A 20,385-nucleotide genomic window follows, 5' to 3' on the forward strand; every position below is an offset into this window, starting at 1 on the left:
AAAAATACTACCGACAAATTGCATAAATTATTGTAGGTACCAATATTGTTTAGATATGTTTAAAAGTTAGTAATATTTGTACAAATTGTTAATTTTCTATCATTAATAAATTATGTATGTATATATTCTTTTTAGTGTTATTAAATAATGAAATGTACTTGTCAAAATGGTTTGTCATATTTTTGATTTGCTTGCGCACAAGCGGTCGTCAGTGGCGTGCGCTTGCGTTGATTAGTTACCAAATCTCAAAGAAAAAAATCTGCATCAAAAGTCACGTCTTCTGTCAACTGAAAATATTCGGATGCCAGCCAAACAAATCCTTATTGAAATCTATTTCAGTTAACAGAGGTACCGTCCGACATTCACTATGTTGTAATACGTTGATTGAGAGCCAATAGTTTTGTACACTTGTAGTTCAATAAAATTATTCTTGATAACATTGTGACACTCCTATTGTTGTCTTTTGTTAGCCTTTATAATGACGAAAATAGCGCAAGGTTGAATGCATAATAATATTATGATCATCTCAATCTGTCTTATTGGGTGATAACTATTGACAAGTTATTTTTTTATTACATACATTACATTTTTAATATATTTAATATTCTTCTAAACGTATTCGATGTTCTTAATTTTATAATGAGGCATAGACATAATATGAAAAGTAATTGTGTGATTATTATTTACAAAAGTATTTTATTTAGCAGTTTGGTATTTGAAACATGCCAAATTATAATTTTATAGTCATATAAAAGTTGTTAATTTTAAAATATTTATTTTTTTACAGATAAAACTGCGTTATACATATTAAAAATCATAAAAGATAAACTGAGTGAAGTAAATAGATTAATAGTTATTCTCACATAACTCATTCTCACGTAAGTGGAATTGGGAATGTGTCAAGTAGGGATGTCGGTGGTGTGAAGCACTCAGGCGGCAGAATCGTGGGATCGCAAAATATACGAAAAAAAACATTTTTGAAAAATATATAAATATATATTAAAGTCGAGTACTTACATAAACTGATTCTTACGTTGAAATATATGAAATACCTTCGTATGTTGGTTACCACCGAAGCGTGTCAAATCCAAAAAATATCGCAAAATATAATATAAGCAAAATCGTATTAATAATCCTATTTAGGAGTTTGAAATCTCGGATCTATGAAAATGCATCTCAATCGGATAATAAAATGTATCCATATTGTGTTTCAGTACTTTTCAAAACTTTTTAACGGATAGGTACGCGGAAATGTTAACGTTACCAGCTCTATATTTTCATTTACCTGTTATATATTAGTTTGTATGCATTTGGTGATGCAGTTTGCAGTATGCTGCAGAAATGCAGTTTATTTTATTAGGGGTAGAATTACATAGTATTATCCTATATACACGCCCACGGTGACCGCGCGGCATAAGCGTTGGACTATCATGCCGTGGGTTCCAGGTTCGAATCCTGGGTCTAGCAAGTATACATATTGTTTTTCAATATGTGTGTGAGTCAGGGTGTGACCTAATAGGTTGAGCAAGTGGCCGACATCCATTTCTCGTAAAAAAATCTGTTGATACAAACCTCTACTCTGTGGAGGCCGGACATCAGCCGGTATCAGGATCGGACATGGTCGAAAAAAAAAATCCTATATACTTTTTTTGATACAAAATGCGTTAGCTCCGACACCACATTAGTCACACTCTTGTTTTAACTACATAATAATTAAGCTTTCTGAAAGAATGATGATTATTTATCCTGTTAACAGAAATTATTTTAAAGAGTAATGTAGAGTGCGTTATAAGTTTATAGCCAGTAATAATATATATCCAATACCTATATAATGTATATATATATATTATTTATTAAATTTGGTAAAATAGTATTTCATTACTAATCGTGATTCATTCAATCACTCTCGATTTACTGCTGAATGAAGGTCTCTCATTGTTATCCACACTCTTAAATATCAGTAGTCTTTAGTTGCCACGTTTTTTTCTTATCGATCAAGTTCTTGGTCGATATTTGAGTTTTTAATATCTCTTGAAAAGCACCGATTTATTCTGCCATGATTTTATTTTCTAGAAATCTTGCATACCCATCTCCGCAGGTATTGATGCATTGTATAATGTCCACAACTTTTATTTGCTCCATTACCGATTTATTTATTTTTTAATCCCAGGACGTTATGCCCAACATGCATTGCTTCATATCGCATTATACCACACTCTAAGAGTAGTACAAGTAAAAAAAAAACTAAACATAAGTAGAAACAGTTAAGACAATAATATTATAATAACTTAAATCAGACAGCTTAATTTTTATGTCATTTTTGATATTGTGTATAACAGACTTTTATACACCGATTTAGTGCAAACAAAACATTACAGTGAAATACTTCGAGCATGTGTCTTAAAAATGTGTAAGATACGTGTCGGTTTTATTGGTTGTAGGATGCCGACAAACCCACCAGGATCTGAGTATTTTTTAGTGCTCATCGAATCAAAGAATCGGTTGGAAAAGTTCCAATGAAAACGAGTAGATCTGTCACATTATTTCTTTTCAGTTGTGTATCGAGTAATACTCGTCGCTTGACTGAGTTTAATTTACCGCTTGGGAAGTAATTTTTGGATTCGTATGTTTAATTTCAACCTCGGCATAGTAACACATATTATGCTTTTACCCGACGATTAACTATATGTTTGATATTATGAAGAAATATCAAACATTTAATTATTATATTAGTTATTATATTTTATTATTGTACTATTTCCATAATTTATTGTGTTCTACAAAACCGGATGGCATTTAATTTATTTTCAATAGGTAATAAATTAGTTTAGTATTTAAACATTTGCATATTCTAAAAAAATATAATTATTACAATCATAATTCCAATACAAAAATGAACCAGTTAAATCAACCACATTTTTTGAAACCATGTCTGATTCGAAGATCATATTTTGTGCCTCTACAGGGCGGAGGTTTTATTAACAGATTTTTCATTTTTATATAAAATAAATGTTAGCCTTTTGCTAGGTTCATACTTTGCGTCTAAATAACATATGGATTTGCCAGACCTGATATTCAGGATCCACAGCATTAAAGGCCTACTGTGTAACCGCTTGATCATCGTGGGCATCAACCACAATAAGCAATGACTATTCATAAGTTAATCAGTTGATGATTAATTAGGATATAAAGCACAACAAGGTGTATTTATAATGACTAGAGTAATAGGTACAATATAATCTACTGAAAAAAATCTATAATAATCTCCGCAAATTAATATTATGATACATGCAATGTAAATTAATGATCGGATGATAATAATTAATCGGTACAATTAATACAATATTCTATTAATAGATCCTATAAGCTGTATTTTAAATAAATTGTTAATAAAAACACGAATTAGTATAGATTAATCCATTATACGGTGGAATCATGGATGACTCGATGTTGGATTGGTATGATTTGCTACAATATCTGTTTATATGCTAGAAAGCAATATACATACAACTACGAATTGATTTTCCAACTGTGTCACTAATTATATTGAATTAGGCACCTACAACACATATGAAGCTACTTATTGCACGCACAGAATCTCAAGTTTTTTTATTAATGGTGTAAACTGTCAATTTTTGGTGAAAAGACATTAAATCAAATAAAATAAAGCTCAATATAATTATAGTACCACATAATTATTTTATGTGAATAGGAAATTATGTGGAATAAGTACCTACTACATATTGTATATTAAATATATTACATAAAATATTGTCGACATTCACACAGATGTTCGGATAATATTATAAATCCATCAAAATAAGTAAAAATAGTAATAACGCGACGTCTTAGTGGAAAAGTTCAAATAACTGGAAATTAATTGGAGAAGTAAACAAACACAGCTGCGATTTCTACTAGCTCCAATACTTATGAAAAAGTATTTTTGATTTTATTATTAAGTTATATAAAGATACGCGTTAATATTAGTAAAAAATAAACGTTTTAAATCATACTATTAAAAATATTGTCTCAACAAAACGTTATAAAACGTTTTTTCAGGGTTAATAATCAGGAACGCAAACCACAGTTGCATTAATACATCCCTATGGTTTTAGTATTCATATGTTAATTGTTTTGGCTTATATTTGATGATAAAAAGAAAATATACAAGGTTTAACACATTTTTAAATATATTAGCGGGAGACATATGTAATTTATTCAACCATTATTATTTTTTAAATTAATTGTATAAACATAAACAATAGTTGAATCTAGGCGCTCACCGTTTCATTTATATGACTATCCAGTTAGTGATTTTAGATACGTACATACTTCAGTATCACACTAGGAAGAGTTTTGTCTTGTAAAATGGACAGTTTTAAATATATCTAAATAAAATTTTACTAAAATTTATGCCAATAATGAAATCTACGAGCAGTGAAAGTTTCATCAATAATAGTGTAGCAGTTTTTGATTTATAATAAATGGAACAGATAAAATTATACTTTGTTTTTTAAATGTGCTTAGATATTAATGAAACAGTTAAAACCCTGTTGAATTACAAATATTATAAATATGTATGTAGGCACTTCAATTTTATTGTTAGGATAGATATGATATGCAACATAATATTCTTATTCTTACTATAACAACAATACCTAAAAATACTTGGCAAATATTAAATTAAAATTCACCATATAGATAATACACAAAAGAATAGTTTTTAATTTGTATTACAAGTATCATATTTGCTGTTTACTAGACCGATACGACTATTATTTTTAGTAATTTGGCAGACAAATAATATTTGAAGAAAAAAAAATTGACAACCAATTTTTTTAGGCTGAGACAAAATAATACGTTCCGGTCAAGCATATGTCTGGCGTTAAATATATCTTTTGCTACGAGAGTATTTCTCAAGTATTTTATTATTACTCCCGAGAACAAAAGTTTTATCTAATTCGGTTGAATGACATCTTAACTATTAAAATAACACAAAATACCATTATCGCGGTAACCACTCGGCAGTTATTGGATATTTTTTTTAAATAAATATTGCTTGGAAAATTGAGAAAACAAATTACACAAGTGCGACGTAGGTAATTGGCCAGTTTCCATTATTTTATTCTCGATATTGAGTTGAGGTATTTTCGCTATAATAGCTATCACATTTTTTCTACCTAATTCAGATTAATTGCTTAAATGTATACGTGTATAATATATATACGTGTAACTATATACATAAATGTATACCATAATGTGAATGTCATAAGAGTGACTATGTATATTATTAATAAGTACTATATAAATATACATGTTTACCCATTGTCTTCGAGTTGGTAGAGCGCCTATCTCTGAAGGAACACTTTGTTATTTGACCTAGTACAAGAAACCAATGGGTTGAAAAAATGGCTAGTAATCATTCTTCATAAAAATCTTTTAATATCGTGCCTTATTTTAAAGGCCTATATGATCTGCTTTAGAACGAGAATGATGCTATACTTAGATTATTATATTGCTCTGTAAAGTAAAAAGACAGTGTTTTTGATTTTGGCGAAATGAGAACCCAAGTTTTAAACTACATTTTCTCTCATATTATGTAAAGTTATCGGATTGTTTTGACATAGTCTCTTAAAAGACAGCGTATATAGATTGTGTCAAAACAATCCAATAATTTTACATAGTATAAGAGAAAATGTAGCTTAGAACTTGGGTTCTCATTTCACTAAAACCAAAAACACTGTCTTTTTACTTGGTAGGGCTATTACAAATATATTTTGTGTAAACCAACTGATACCATATTATTATTATTATTATCAATTACGATTCCCCATTCATTCTTAAAAAGAGTAAAAAAATACAATTTGCTATCTTTTTTCACATAATACAGAATAAACTAAAATTAATTCGTTCCTTTCGAAAAAAAATCCACATTTTCTGTAATGAATTATGTTCATGTAATAAAATAAGACGTTTCGTTTATTTAAAATTGTTAAGTTTGATATAAAAAAAACCATTGAATTAAAAATTTCAGGTGAACGCTGGAACCCCTGCCCAGCGTGAACTGATCCGTGGAGACATCATCACCAAGATTGATGACTACGACTCCAGAGATCTTCGTCACGAGGATGCTCAGAACCTCTTCAGGAATGCCGGCAACCACATCAAGCTCGTCATTCAACGGTGACATTCTCCACTTTATTATTTTATTACCTATTTAAATTCTATCACGTATGTTCCGCATTTCCGTTGACTATAAATATTATGGAAAAACATAGCTTCTCACTCTCTTTAGACGATAAAACAGAATCAAACATGAATATAATAGGATAATAGGTAAAAACAATAAAATACGAACATATTAGATATATAAAGCTAGTGAATTTATCGGACCAGAATAATTATCATGACGATTAATATGAAGTGTTTGGTTTTAAGATCAATGCACAATAATTGTCAGGAAACAGAAGTAATTTCCGGTCATAAACATGTATAATGCGCATAATATTTTAGTGAAATTTAGTTAAAATGACGTTTGACCGAATCTTTGTGTTTCCTTTGTGTAAATTAATTATTATAAATCATAATTTCATGACATATATGTGTCCGCCACTCCCTGAAAAGCTGAAAATACTAATATCCAGTAATACTTTATTCAATATTGCCAAGTAATACAGCTTTCTGCCTTTCTTCGCAATAATATTTGGCCAGTGAACAACGCTTTGCTTATACAGTTGTATAAAAATCAGTGTGTTTGTTTATCCGATTCACTGCAAATCCATTTGACAGGTTTTTATTTATTATTTGACATGCGTGAGCATAACAAGGTAAGCAGTTTTTCAAAAAAGATAAAAAATGAGAAAATATGTTTTTATAACGATTTTACAGAGCAGAAAACTGTATTAATCTAAATAGTATTAAATGTTCATTCAATACACGTTTAATTCAAGATGTGGTGATATTATTTTGTATTTTTCTGGTAGAAATTATATTAAAATAGTTTTCATCTACTAATTAAAATTATCAAGGAACTAACTTACTTTTAGACAATCGATGAATTCTAGGCAATATTAATAAAGCTTTGATAAGGAGGGTTTATTGGCATTATGGAATTTACAATCGATAAATTAGTTTCTTTTCCATGGCTAAAAAAGTTTAATATAATAAAAAATAAATACAATGAAATATGCCATTATTTCTTCTGAATTTTAGGTGAGATGTATTAATAAACTTTTCCTGATAATACAGTGCCTAATTATTATTAGAAAATATCAATAAAATCAATCTAATAAGGAACATATTCTTTAAAACTAATTCTTTCTTCTGTATGATATTTTATCATATTATTACATTAAATCGTTTGCAATTATTAATTAACTAAATTAACGCTGTTATATTAATCTAACAAGATTACTAGCTTATATTATTATTATTATAACATCTTCTTCTACCATATTATTTATTAAACTAAAGTATAACTTTATTTAAAGCTTAAAGCATAGCAGATTAATACATTTAACAGTTGCAGTTTGTTAGTAAAACATAGCTTGCTGTTCATAGATCGCGTAGGTTTTTTTCAATTTCAAACAGTACATATTTATGTAGTTTATTTAAACTCGGTTAAAGGTTCAATTAATTTACTTGTATACTTTATTGATACAAATGATGACGTTTGTGGCAGGGGTGTATCAAGCAAACACCTGTACCGCGGCTCTTTTGTCGGAAGATGTCGCACGCCAACCTTCAGGGAAGAACTCATGTCGCCGTAAGACCATCTGAAATAAAGAATGACTTTATATTAAACTATAATTTTATTACTATAATGATGATTCCGCGTTAGTCTTTTACTGTTTATAGATCCTGCTCCAGTGGTGTGATTCCTATGTATCTACACCTAAGGCATACTGTTTAAGGATTGCAATACTGGGATTAGTATTCTTACATCACTGAGATTCCCAGAATTAAATAAAAACGATTAAAATGTTGCTAAAAATATTTCGTGTTGGGTACCGACATGATATGAATTTATATTAATAAAAAACAACATATAAATCTAGTAATAGTCTTTTCTAAAACCTACAACCTTTTTTTTAAATTAATCCTATTAGTAAGTTGACAAAAACATTTAGATATTTGTTTTTAAAAATATACATAAAACATAATCTCTAAATCATGTTTTTAATGAAGAAATCGAGCAGGATCCCGGATTTGCAAACCTTAATACTGTTAACTGTTATAAAGTGTAACGTTAGCATGAATAATATAAAATAGAATGTGATTTTTGTATGATAAAATATTTATTATCTAATTTATTATATAAAATTGAGTTTAAAATACTATTTAAATTAATAAGTTCAATAATTAATCAGATATCTCCCAGAACCCATGCGTAGAGAAAGGCGACCCTGACCGAAGAAAATAGTAGCGTTGCATGTTTTATTATATGTATATATATATTAAAGTGCATTTTTAATTTAGATTTCTCTAAAATATAATGATAATAACTATTCTAAAAATAATATAAGATACGTATGTTATGCTGAATCCCTGTAGTCAAAAAATACTTCTGATATAAGTATCTACGTTAGTGCAGCAACTAGATTACTGCAAACCGATTTTTAAAATACGGTTAAAAATATTCATTGAGAATAGATGTATTTGATGAATCCACTTACAAGTATTTCCATCAATTTAACGTAAATAGTAACACTATTAACCAAATACTTATTTTTAATATTTTTATTACGTACCTACGTAATTACTTTTAAGAATGTGTAAGTACGTTTGGAAAACTTCCATGATTTCATTAATAATTATTTCAATTAATAATTTTGTATTTCGTTTTATTGTATTTAATATAAAGGTTTTTCACTGAGAATTTTCAGTTAACAACATTGAAATATGTTCCTACTTACTTATTAATATTATGAGTCGGACGGGTAAAACTTAATCTAATAAAAACTACTGCCAAATGTGTATAACTGTTATAGTGAACGCATGTACCTACCTACCGTAGCAATTTAATAAAAATAGTAATTTAAAGGCTCTGTATTATGTTATATAGGTGTATTCATTAATTATTATTGCATATAGGTAAAGAAATTCAATATATTATTTATTCTGTTTGCAGAAAATTAAATTTGTTTCACGCTTTAAAGTCATATACATTTTGTAGTCAAAAGAATTCGATTCAAAGCACTATCAATACTCAATAGCAACATTAAATTTATGCTTGCCAGTACAACCTTGATTTGTATTAGGAAATCCATAAATGTATTATTATAAATTATAAGACCGTTTCGCACCCCGAGCACGTTCTTTCCGACCATAAAATAACTACGAGATATGTCTACGTATCCTCTAAACTAATAATTGTAAGGCGGTGATATTAACAGGTGCATAATAATATTGTATTGTTAATTTATCAATTAATTGATCGAGTGTTTTCCACATTCAGTATTAGATCGTGATGTCCAGTGTGTAGAACTAAGAGCATTCAATTTATTTTTTTACCTACTAACGTTATTAGTGATAAAAACGTAAGTTAAAACTATATCAACCCAAATATATAGTGAACTATGTATGTCATAATAAGGCCAATATCATACAATGTTAAATTCTTAATATAAAATTAAATTCAGCACAAAACTTAATTGGTAGATATTATTTATATCATATACCTAAATGCATGAAACCTGCTTAAATCATTTGGTAGATACAATAAAAAATTGCAAATATACTAATAATAATTCTATACTTACTAGTATTCATTTTTAGAAAAAAACACTATTAGTAAAATCTCGCTCAAAAGTAATGATAATAATTTAATTTTTGTTCAAAATGAGAAGCACAGTGACATCTGTTTTCCCTGCGTGAATGCAAGTTCTTTTGAGTTTTCCCGGTTGTCCTAGTTAATTTTCCGAACACATTTTGAATTTAGAACATATCTTAATAATAGATGTAGTATTGAAAAAAAATCTTTTATTTAAAAATTATATTTCATAATTTATGAAGTGTATGATTGATTGTGTCGAGAGATAAGACTGTGTTTAAACAGTATAATTATATAATATATTGATTATATTTTAAAACACGTCATATTCTCATATTATATTATATTATTATTACGTTCTTGTCTTACATTTTGTGACTTTATTTGTTTTATGTTTTTATCGAACTAATATTATAACATAAATAAGATAGCATTTATTAGTTACAATGAGTGATGTACCTATTTATGCAAACCTTTTCGTTCCTGTATCGACACAATATTATTTACTTGCTGCATTACTCTCTTCTTCCTATTGATTCGATTGACGTTTTCCTGGATTTACTACCACTACAAATTTCTTAAATATCTGTTTTGTGTTGCAGTGATGCATCTTGCAACAGGATTCCTCATTCGGTGAGCAACGGATCGTCCCGCTGCAGCTCTTCGATGCTCTACTCCCCACTGCCGCCGCCATACATCCCAGTTGCCAACACACAATACAGGTTTCTTATTGGATTACTTTACGTAGGTACTCGGACAATTGCATTACAAACTATTACCTATCCACTGCGAACTTGACGAATATGAATAATTACTCAGCCCATTCGCTGCGGGCCTTTTAATTAATATTTAAATACCACATTTAAATAATATGCTAATTGTATTTAATGGCCACATGATGGGCAACGCACCAGTTGCGTTGGACGCAGTGAATGATATTACAGAATAATAATTGGGCATCGCACACTTTTCAGCACAAAGAACGTTTAATAATACGTATCGGAGTATAATTTAATTTATTTACACATTGTCAATACTACAAATTATTACTTTAATTAAGGTGATGTCTTTACCTACTGATGGTGTTAATTAATAAATATGTATCTAAAAACTAAATTTCAATAATAAATATGACCATAAAATATATGGAATAATAAGATGGGAAACTGCCACAAATTCACATTTAATTACATTTTTTTACAATTGTAAGTTTATCTTTGACTTAAAAAAAAATATTTTTCTTTTTAATGTTTTCAGATACATATTTATTAATTAGTTGAAATTGTAAATTATCAAAAAAATGTTTCAAATTGCAAGCTTTGTATTTTTCTGCTAGGTGCCTCTGGTAGGTAAAGACATTGCCTTAAAGTAACATAATATTTAGATATAATATTTTTTAAAAAACAAGTTTTAAATAAAACAATACAGTTATATTATGTTATACAGACACGAGAAATCAACAGAATGTTTTAAACATAGACAAAAGAAATATAATTTTATAGTTAGACACTAGTCTTCAGATTCCTAATATTTATTATACATAATGGATATCTTAAACGATCGTTTTTGATTCGAGAGTTATTCATATTATTTGTTTTAAACATTATTTCCACAAATTATTCGCCCCAAAACTAATTTTATCTTACGACATTTTTGTAATCCGTCAAAAAATAACAGCAAAATAAATTATTACTACCTACGATGTTTTATACCTAATAAAATATGAAACAAAAACAAAAAAAATGTATTATTTTTGGCATTATAGACATAATGACATTAAAGCGAGTAAACTTAATCGATTTTGGCGAAAGATTTTACATAAATAATTTTGATTCATGACAATATGGAAAATGATCATTCGACTTGGCAATTATTTTCATCACATTTCTGACATTACTACCCTTGACGGGTCATTGCCTACTCCAAAAACGACGTTCACTCTGGACGATCCATCGCCGATGCTTCAGTTGGTTTGACCGAGCATTCTTAAATCCCACGTAGCACAGTTCAGCCAACTCAGTTTCGGTCATCCAGATGTTCTCTTACCATCAGGGGATACGTACATAGCCTGTCTTGCTGGTAACCAATCCGTAATTCCACTTGCATGGTTGATCCAACGCAGGCTCTATATTTTCCAGTAAATTTATTATTAACTAAATACAGCTCCCCAACCTCCGAATGCTACAATCTTAAGCATACCCATAGATCTTTTCAGTATTCTCATCATATAGATAATATATCTTTCTCTCGTCGTATTCAATGAGTGCCCAATAAAATTATTAGAATCTTTGTAAACTTCCCGAAGCATCTACCATTTTAGGAACCCTTTTAGTCCTATAGTGAAAATAACCCTGCACAATATACGAATCGGTACGAATTAAAGAATCCCGGATGGAATTTCCAATCCTGATCTCGGGATTAGGTAAACGTGATTTTTAGTGGCAATGCCAAATACATTGAAGAATATCCATGCTATACGTAGAAAGAGCTTTTGTGTATTCTTAAGGTGACAATTAAATTACCTGCAAGTTTATGTCTGCACTGCAAACGTTTTTTTTACAACTTAACAACTTACCATCATAATTTAGATTACAAACACGTAAATTTGAAAACGTAAGTAATCAACGTAAAGTGTCAATATACCGCCATTATTTTTTAATTTAGAAATAATTCTTCCAACGCAGAGGATATTATTTTTTCTATAGTTTTTAACATTTTTTTTATTCAATGAATAATTCAAAAGATTAAACATGTAACCTTCTTTATTGAACATAAATGATTTAAGCCACATCAAAACATGTATATTAGATAAAACATTGGTAAATGGCGGGACTAATATTTTTTCTAATATATAAGTATGTTTCTGAGGTATTTCGAAGTATATATTTTCTATATTTTCCAAAAGAACCATTTAGTAAAAAAGTTCTGGAATTACTATCAAATCAATAATATGATTATATACCTCTATATTCCATATTAACTTTCCGATCTGTTGTTGTCAATAGATAATTTATTAATTGGTATTGGCTGGTACTCAATAATTTAGGTGTGATTGATTTTTTGATGAAACGTTGATTTGAAAATGATAAAATAAAATAGTGTGCTGATATGTCAGGGAGACTATTAATACGCGTCGTAATGTCATTGTTTTAATTGTTTCTGGCCAACTTCTATGCGGCCATTACTTTTATATTGGTCGTAAAATCTATAATACAAAACTACAAAATGAATCAGAATAGCTGTAACTGACAACGAAGTTAGAAGAAAGCTTGATCGATGCTGTAAATGCTGAATTAAAATACAGTCATTTAATTTAAAATGTATTAGGAATGGGTACATTGATTTGATTACTTTTTTTTTATAGAATTGATATATTCCAGCATTAAAAATGTCTTATTATGTTAATTATAAATGTGTATTATTTTTATTTACGCACATTCCTTCTTCATTAGGCTCGATAATATCAAGTAATTATCCAAATACTTTTGTAAACTAATATTAAAATTTATTAGTATGGATCTACTGTTCACCGTAATATAATACTATTTATATAAATAGTTATAGTCAGGACCAGGAATTCGAGAGAGAGAAACCCAGGATAACGAATATCTTTAAGGACTCTCATAACAAAAATCGGAACCATAGTGAAGACAATATAAAATACCATTTTATTCATTTAACAAAAGCTTCTTGCGCGTCACTACCAAATATATATATATATATATTATGTACCTATTATATCGGAATAATCTAAAGTAGATAGTTACTGTCACTAAACAACGTGGTCGTTCTATGAAATGATAATACTCGAATGTAAGAGATTTGTTATAATCACCGCGAATAAGTTATGTATTTTTATAAGAGAACTAGCTGAAGTACCCGGCTTCGCACAGGGTCGCTTCGTGGTTATATTTATCTTAGATATTTAAAAAATAATAAGAGGTAATTATTTTTTTAATATTAAAATATCTGTGTTATACAATATGGCAATATGAAAATAATTCTAATAGGAGTAAAGGTCAAACAGAAGACCACTAAATTAAAATCGAATCCAAAATATGCAAACGTTATTAATGTTATTAATATGTAGTAAAAAAAAATCAAAATTGCATGAACAAACAAAAAGAACAAACAAACAATAAACGTTGTATTTTATATAATACTAATTTAGAAACCTTCGCAGGTGTGCGCACAACAACTGACAAAAGTTTCATCGCAATCGGATGAATGTTATAGGAACGCATACGAATAGAAGAAGAGGATGATTTTCTAATTCAGAAATCTTCGTGGGCATGCGCACGACAACTCACCAAAGTTTCATTGCGAATAGAAGAAGATAAAATAGACCTTTGCGGGTTTTGGCACAATTATTGACGAAAGTTTTATTGCAATCAGATGAATGGAATAGAAACGCATACGAATAGAAGAATATAAAATAAAAGAAGAAGATGGTTGTACTAATTCAGAAACCTTTGCGGGTGTTACCACAACAACTGACGATGGTTTCATCGCAATCGGATGATTAGTATAGGAACCATACGAATAAAAGAAGATATAATGAAGAAGAAGAAGAAGATGGTTGTACTAATTCAGAAACCTTCGCAGGTGTTGGCACAACCACTAACGAAAGTTTCATCGCAATCGGATGAATGGTATAGGGACCATACAAATAAAAGAAAATATAATGAAGAAGAAGAGGATGGTTGTACTAATTCAGAAACCTTTGCGGGTGTTACCACAACAACTGACGAAGGTTTCATCGCAATCGGATGAATGGTATAGGAACCATACGAATAAAAGAAGATATAATGAAGAAGAAGAAGAAGATGGTTGTACTAATTCAGAAACCTTCGCAGGTGTTGGCACAACCACTAACGAAAGTTTAATCGTAATCGGATGAATGGTATAGGGACCATACAAATAAAAGAAGATAGAATGATGAAGAAGAAGAAGAAGATAGTTGTACTTATTCAGAAACCTTTGCGGGTGTTACCACAACAACTGCCGAAGGTTTCATCGCAATAGGATGAATGGTACAGGAACCATACGAATAAAAGAAGATATAATGAAGAATAAGTAGAAGAAGATGATTTTTCTAATTTAGAAACCTTTGCGGGTGTGTGTACAATAACTTACAAAAGTTTCGTCGCAATCGGATGAATGGTATAGGAACCATACGAATAAAAGAAAATAGAATGATGAAGAAGAAGAAGATGATGATTTTTCTAATTTAGAAACCTTTGCGGGTGTGCATACAACCACTTACCAAAATTTCATCGCAATCGGATGAATGGTATAGGAACGCATACGGGACAGACAGAAAGACAGACAGACAAACAGGCATACAGACAGACAGACATTCATTTTTATATACAAGATATAGCCTATACTCTTCACGGAAGTGCAAGCAATAAGTTAACAAAAGGCGGCCACAGACGGACAGTTTTCGTAAGAGGTTGAACATGCCAGTTAATACGTAATGGCGGCCATACAATTATCTTTGGTAAAAATTGGGATCCGGTGTAATCTGCTTCTTTCTGTGACATGACCTGGTTATTGGTGTACTAATGATATAGATAAACGATAAAAATTTAAATTGATATATTAACAATGTGACAATTATATTAAATTTATCATTCGTATTAACAGTACGTATCAAAAATAAATCGTTCAAATTAATATATAATAAATCGTTTTTTTTATATTACCACATGCTAGCTTAATCTATTTAAATATGAACGATCTTAGGTACCACTTTTTTAATAATTTGAATAAACATAACTGCAAAATTTACTAAAAAATAGCACCATTTAAAAATTTATGATAATACAATTAATTACTTATCGGAAGATGTACCACGTACCAAAACTCATAGATTAACGTTAACTAAATAAAAAGACAGTTTTTACTGTGCAGTTTAAAACAATTAACATAATGTGCATTTGAGATAACCCGGCTAAATTGCAGGACAAATTATAATTAAATTGTTAATTAATTAATATATTTATTTATTTATAATTAGTTTATTCAATTATTAGACAAGTATTTATTTCCTACTCAACAAATATGTAATATAAAAGACATCTTTAGTAGATACCTACTAAGGATTGCAATCCGGGAGAATTTTCAACCCCGAATTTTCAAAATTAGTATTCCTAGTATTCGAACCCGATCCTGGTGAAAATCAGTACCTACCATGCGTCTAATTTTTCTAGTGCGGATGGTTTTAATAATAAATATTAATCTACTATTTCCTATATATAACCTATTTATGGTTTTGTAATCAATCGAGTATTGATGTGAAGTTTATTAAAAGTATAATATGTTCTATTGCAATCTGGTACCTTCGATGTATTTTGAAAATGAATACTTACGTAATATTAATAATAAAACTTAGTAAGTAAAGTCAAGTAAAATTTATCGTGTGATTTACATAAAATTTTTACGTAGCACTATATCGGTTGTTTTTGTGAATGCAGAGTATCTACCTATGGACTGGTGAAAATATATGAAGTTTTTCATAAAAAAAAACGTTTTCAGTATTTTTAAGAAGAATTTGATTAAAATTTATTAGATGGATAATAGAATTGTTTTGTATTTTTCCCCATTTCACAATACCGAAACATTTACACGTAGCTAGGTAAATATTGTATACAGTTTACTATAATAAAAAACAATATTTTTTAATCTATATTCTACAAAAAAGGGGATAATTTCCACAATATTTAAAATAATCATACACGATGGTATTAAAATGAGTGATTAGTTAGATATAAAAGAGTGGTTCCGCAAATATTGTTGGAATAAATACATACCTAAATAAATTTAAAAAACCAAATGATGTGTTTGTCTGAAAATTAACAGTTATCATTTTTTCCACAGTGTAAGCCCTGTCTCTCCTGGACCCTACCGTTCGATGGGAGGACCAGTCGCGGCCCTCCCCCACACTGTCTTCCCGCCAGAACACCCGTACTCCCACGCGCCTCCACCCTATCAGCCCTGGGGGAACTCCGCATCTATGGGGCGCAAGAGCCCAGGACTTTTCTCACCCATGGGATACCGCGATGAGGTCTACGACGATGGCGAATCAATCTCCAATCAGGTAAGGGAACCCACAAATCACGCCTATATTATTTCTCAATATAAAAATTATAATATAACCATGACGAAATTATTGATTGAAATGATATGATGAGAAATTGTGGCTAAAAGTACATTATGCTCTTAACATAATAAGTAAATTGGATCTATTCTATACACAAGGCAGCTATAAACGGCTAAAGTGATAAATATTATCACTTTATCATATTGATGTATTCAGGCGGTTAATTGTTACAATAAGTTAACCGTCTATACCAGGGGGCGGCAAACTTTTTAGATGGAGGGCCAAATTCAAAAATTCAAAATGAGCGGCAGGCCGCAAGTAAAATACCATTTTTAGATAAACACTATTTATTATCACGAAAAATAAACACTACAAAAAAATTAATGAGAAGAATGAAACTGTTGTACATTTTTTTTTAAATTAAGGTGTTAATTTTGTAGTTGATATTCTCAAAACTGCTTGTAAATGGGCATCGGAGATATTTGATCGTAAATTTTTTTTATTGAGGTTCATGATCGAATATGTTTGTTCACATATATAGGTTGATCAAAAAATAACGAACATTTTTCTTGCATACGTTGGTCCAATTTGTCTGAATTAAGGGCATTGTAAACTTTGGAGATTTCTTCACGACGATGCAATTTTCTTAAATCAGCGTCACACTTCAGATCAATAATCTCAAGTTGTAGCTCTGTCGGTACACTATCAATATCTATTGAAAATGGATCGCGTACTATTGCTAAACAAATTTTAATCTATGTCAATATTTTTTTTTTAAATTATAAAAAAGTTATTCGTAATCAGAAGTACAGTTAATGATGGCGGGCCGCAAAAAAATACCCGGCGGGCCACATGCGGCCCGCGGGCCGCAGTTTGCCCCCCTCTGGTCTATACTGTCAAAACTATCTATCTCGCTATAAAAGTTAACACAGCCAAGAGACGGGCAGTTAAAACATAGCTTTTTATGACAGTGTTTAGACGGTTAACTTATTGTAACAATTAACAGCCTCAATATATAAATATGATAAATTACCATCGATATACGCCTTGGGTATAGAATAGCTTCGTCAAGAGAAATTCAAATAAAAATAAATTCGATTATTCAGGTTCATCAAAGTACGAGGATATAAAATTAGATATCATGAGAATTTATTATAATTACATAGTATGTATATAAGTTGAAAAAAGAAATATTGAAAACCATCTTTCATATTTCACTTTAATGATGTTAATAAGAGTCCATTCTTGGATAAAAGGTATTGTATTGATTAAAATAAAAACAATGTATGATACACATAATTTAAAAACATTTCAGAGACATTCCAATTACAAAGAATCATAATAAATATATGGCGTTGGACAGGACTTGAAACTGCATCAATCGGATTCTGGCCAATGCGCTTTACCAATTTAACTAAATTGGTCGGAATTCGATGACTGCAGGTTCCAAGTTCTTTCCGGCACCATATTTTAATCAAGATTTTTTGTAATAGGTATGTCTCTGTTGTGTTTAAAAAAAATGTATAATTTTTTTTAATCAAATTTTGTAAATTATTTGTTGAATAAAAAAATAGTTTATTCAAGTATAATAGTTATTCCAAAGCATTTAATAAAGAATCTAAGAGAACAAAGTCAGTTGAAAATAACCTGCATATCTACTGGTTGAAATCGGTTCTGATTTTTTATTAAATTATGTGAAATAAGTATTATAACAATATTGTTTTAATGATAAAGCTTTCATTCGAACCAATATAAACTATACTTAACCGGGATATATTTGTGAAATTAAATACAAAGTATGTGTTTCACATATTGTACTAAAATCGACGTTACAGTTTTAATTATACAGTTAGGAAGAGCTTTAATTTATTTTTTATTTCCACCTCTGCTAATAGTATCAGTTTCCCTCTCATTAATAAAAAAAAATGTGGGCGAAAATTTGCAAATCTTGACACCACCTGTTTTCTATAATATATGACCCACCACCGGATTTTAAATTTCACGTTTATAAATACATTACATGATTCAGCTATCACTTTTTTCTGAATGTCAAAAATTCTTTACAAACTGATATCAACAAGTGGTAATCACATTTGAAATACTTTCCCTAGAGCAACTCGAGTACTAAAACGAGACTAGATTTAAAAATAATTTCAGGTATTTATTTTCTGAGTATTTTACGCATCTCGTATTTTAAGCGCACCTATCTTACGAAAAATCTTAGAATGGAATCAAAGTCCAAATAAACAGTAGGTATGCATAATATCTACAAAAATACATGTGTTTTTTTTAAATCTCTTGAGCTCAGACGCACACGCAGAAAAATGGTAGGTATGGGGTGGGTCCATTTAGAAAATGTATCTGTAATTTATTGATTATTGTTTTTTAAGACGAAAATAAGGACGGGATTAACAAAATCTAGCTGGTGTCATTGACATCCGCATTTACCACACAGACTCTCACAATTTTCTGGATAAATACCCCATACCCAGACACTCCGCACTTTGGGTCAACATAGACTTGCAGCTGTAGCTACACTTACCAAAGAGTTATTCCGACCTGGCATCCACAAGTAGTTATCGTATGCGCGTGACCTAACGGTTATAATTATTATTAGGATCTTTAGGGTCTTGCGTGCAGTAGAATGCTGAGAATAGTGGGGAAACCTCTCCTGATGGTTCTGAAGAAGAAGAAGTATTATTCTATTCTAATTTGTATTTTTTCGTTTCTGGGGGGGGGTCTGGACCCGAATCCTCCCTTGTGTGTGCGCCTGCTTGAGCATGCTCAATATTTCAAGTCAGAAATTATAGGAACAACACCCCCCCCCCCGACCATGTCCGATCCTAATGAGATCATGTGGGCCTCCACAGGGTGGAGGTTTTTATTAACAGATTTGGTTTTTACGATGTCAGTCACTTGCTCAACCTATTAGGTCCATACACACATTAAAAAACAATATTTGTACTTGCCAAACCCAGGATTCGAGCCTGGACCCACGACGCTATAGGCCGACGCTTAAGCCGCGCGGCCTTCGTGAACATTAAATATTTTTACAGACACATCGTTAATAAAATAAATACAACAGTTAATTTATGTACCTAATTACATAATTTTAAGCAATGGTCGCCTTGCCTTCATCACTTTATCACAGCAAATCTGCACTCCACCGCTATTCCTGAATATTGAGAAGGGTCATGGCATCTTCTACATCAGTCTAGTCTCAGCGCAACATTAACTTCCATACCGGTCTATTTTACTTTATTTAGTCTTTTTTTTAGTGCATTTAATGGAGTTTTGAATCTTAGTATAATTCAGAATTATTCAAACAGTCGCAATCTTAATTCACTGCGCTGATGCACGATCACAATGATACATTCATATGTCAAGGTAGCTATTTTCTTTAGGCAGTAATAACATTTAAACTGTCTTCCTTTATTATCACTTTACTCATACGACCTTTATTTTAGCGACGTGTTCTTTATTTATTTTTGAAATACCCACAGTCGAA

At 30.1% G+C, this 20,385-nt stretch overlaps 1 protein-coding gene across 4 annotated transcripts in view; it reads left to right on the top strand.

Moving 5' to 3' along the window:
• The window catches only part of Zasp66 (PDZ_signaling and DUF4749 domain-containing protein Zasp66), a 66,225-nt gene that overhangs the window by 22,368 nt on the left and 23,472 nt on the right, over positions 1-20,385 (top strand). For all 4 annotated transcript variants that reach the window (XM_085952896.1, XM_085952897.1, XM_085952895.1 and 1 more), the window contains 3 exons: positions 6,035-6,183; positions 10,375-10,494; positions 16,655-16,874. In XM_085952896.1, coding sequence (XP_085809022.1) covers positions 6,035-6,183; positions 10,375-10,494; positions 16,655-16,874 — 489 coding nt within the window. The remainder of the gene's footprint in view (positions 1-6,034; positions 6,184-10,374; positions 10,495-16,654; positions 16,875-20,385) is intronic.

This window comes from Rhyacophila brunnea, unplaced genomic scaffold (assembly GCF_057557595.1).
Source record: "Rhyacophila brunnea isolate RB1 unplaced genomic scaffold, BYU_Rbru_1.0 scaffold_3, whole genome shotgun sequence".
Taxonomy (NCBI): Eukaryota; Metazoa; Arthropoda; class Insecta; order Trichoptera; family Rhyacophilidae; genus Rhyacophila; species Rhyacophila brunnea.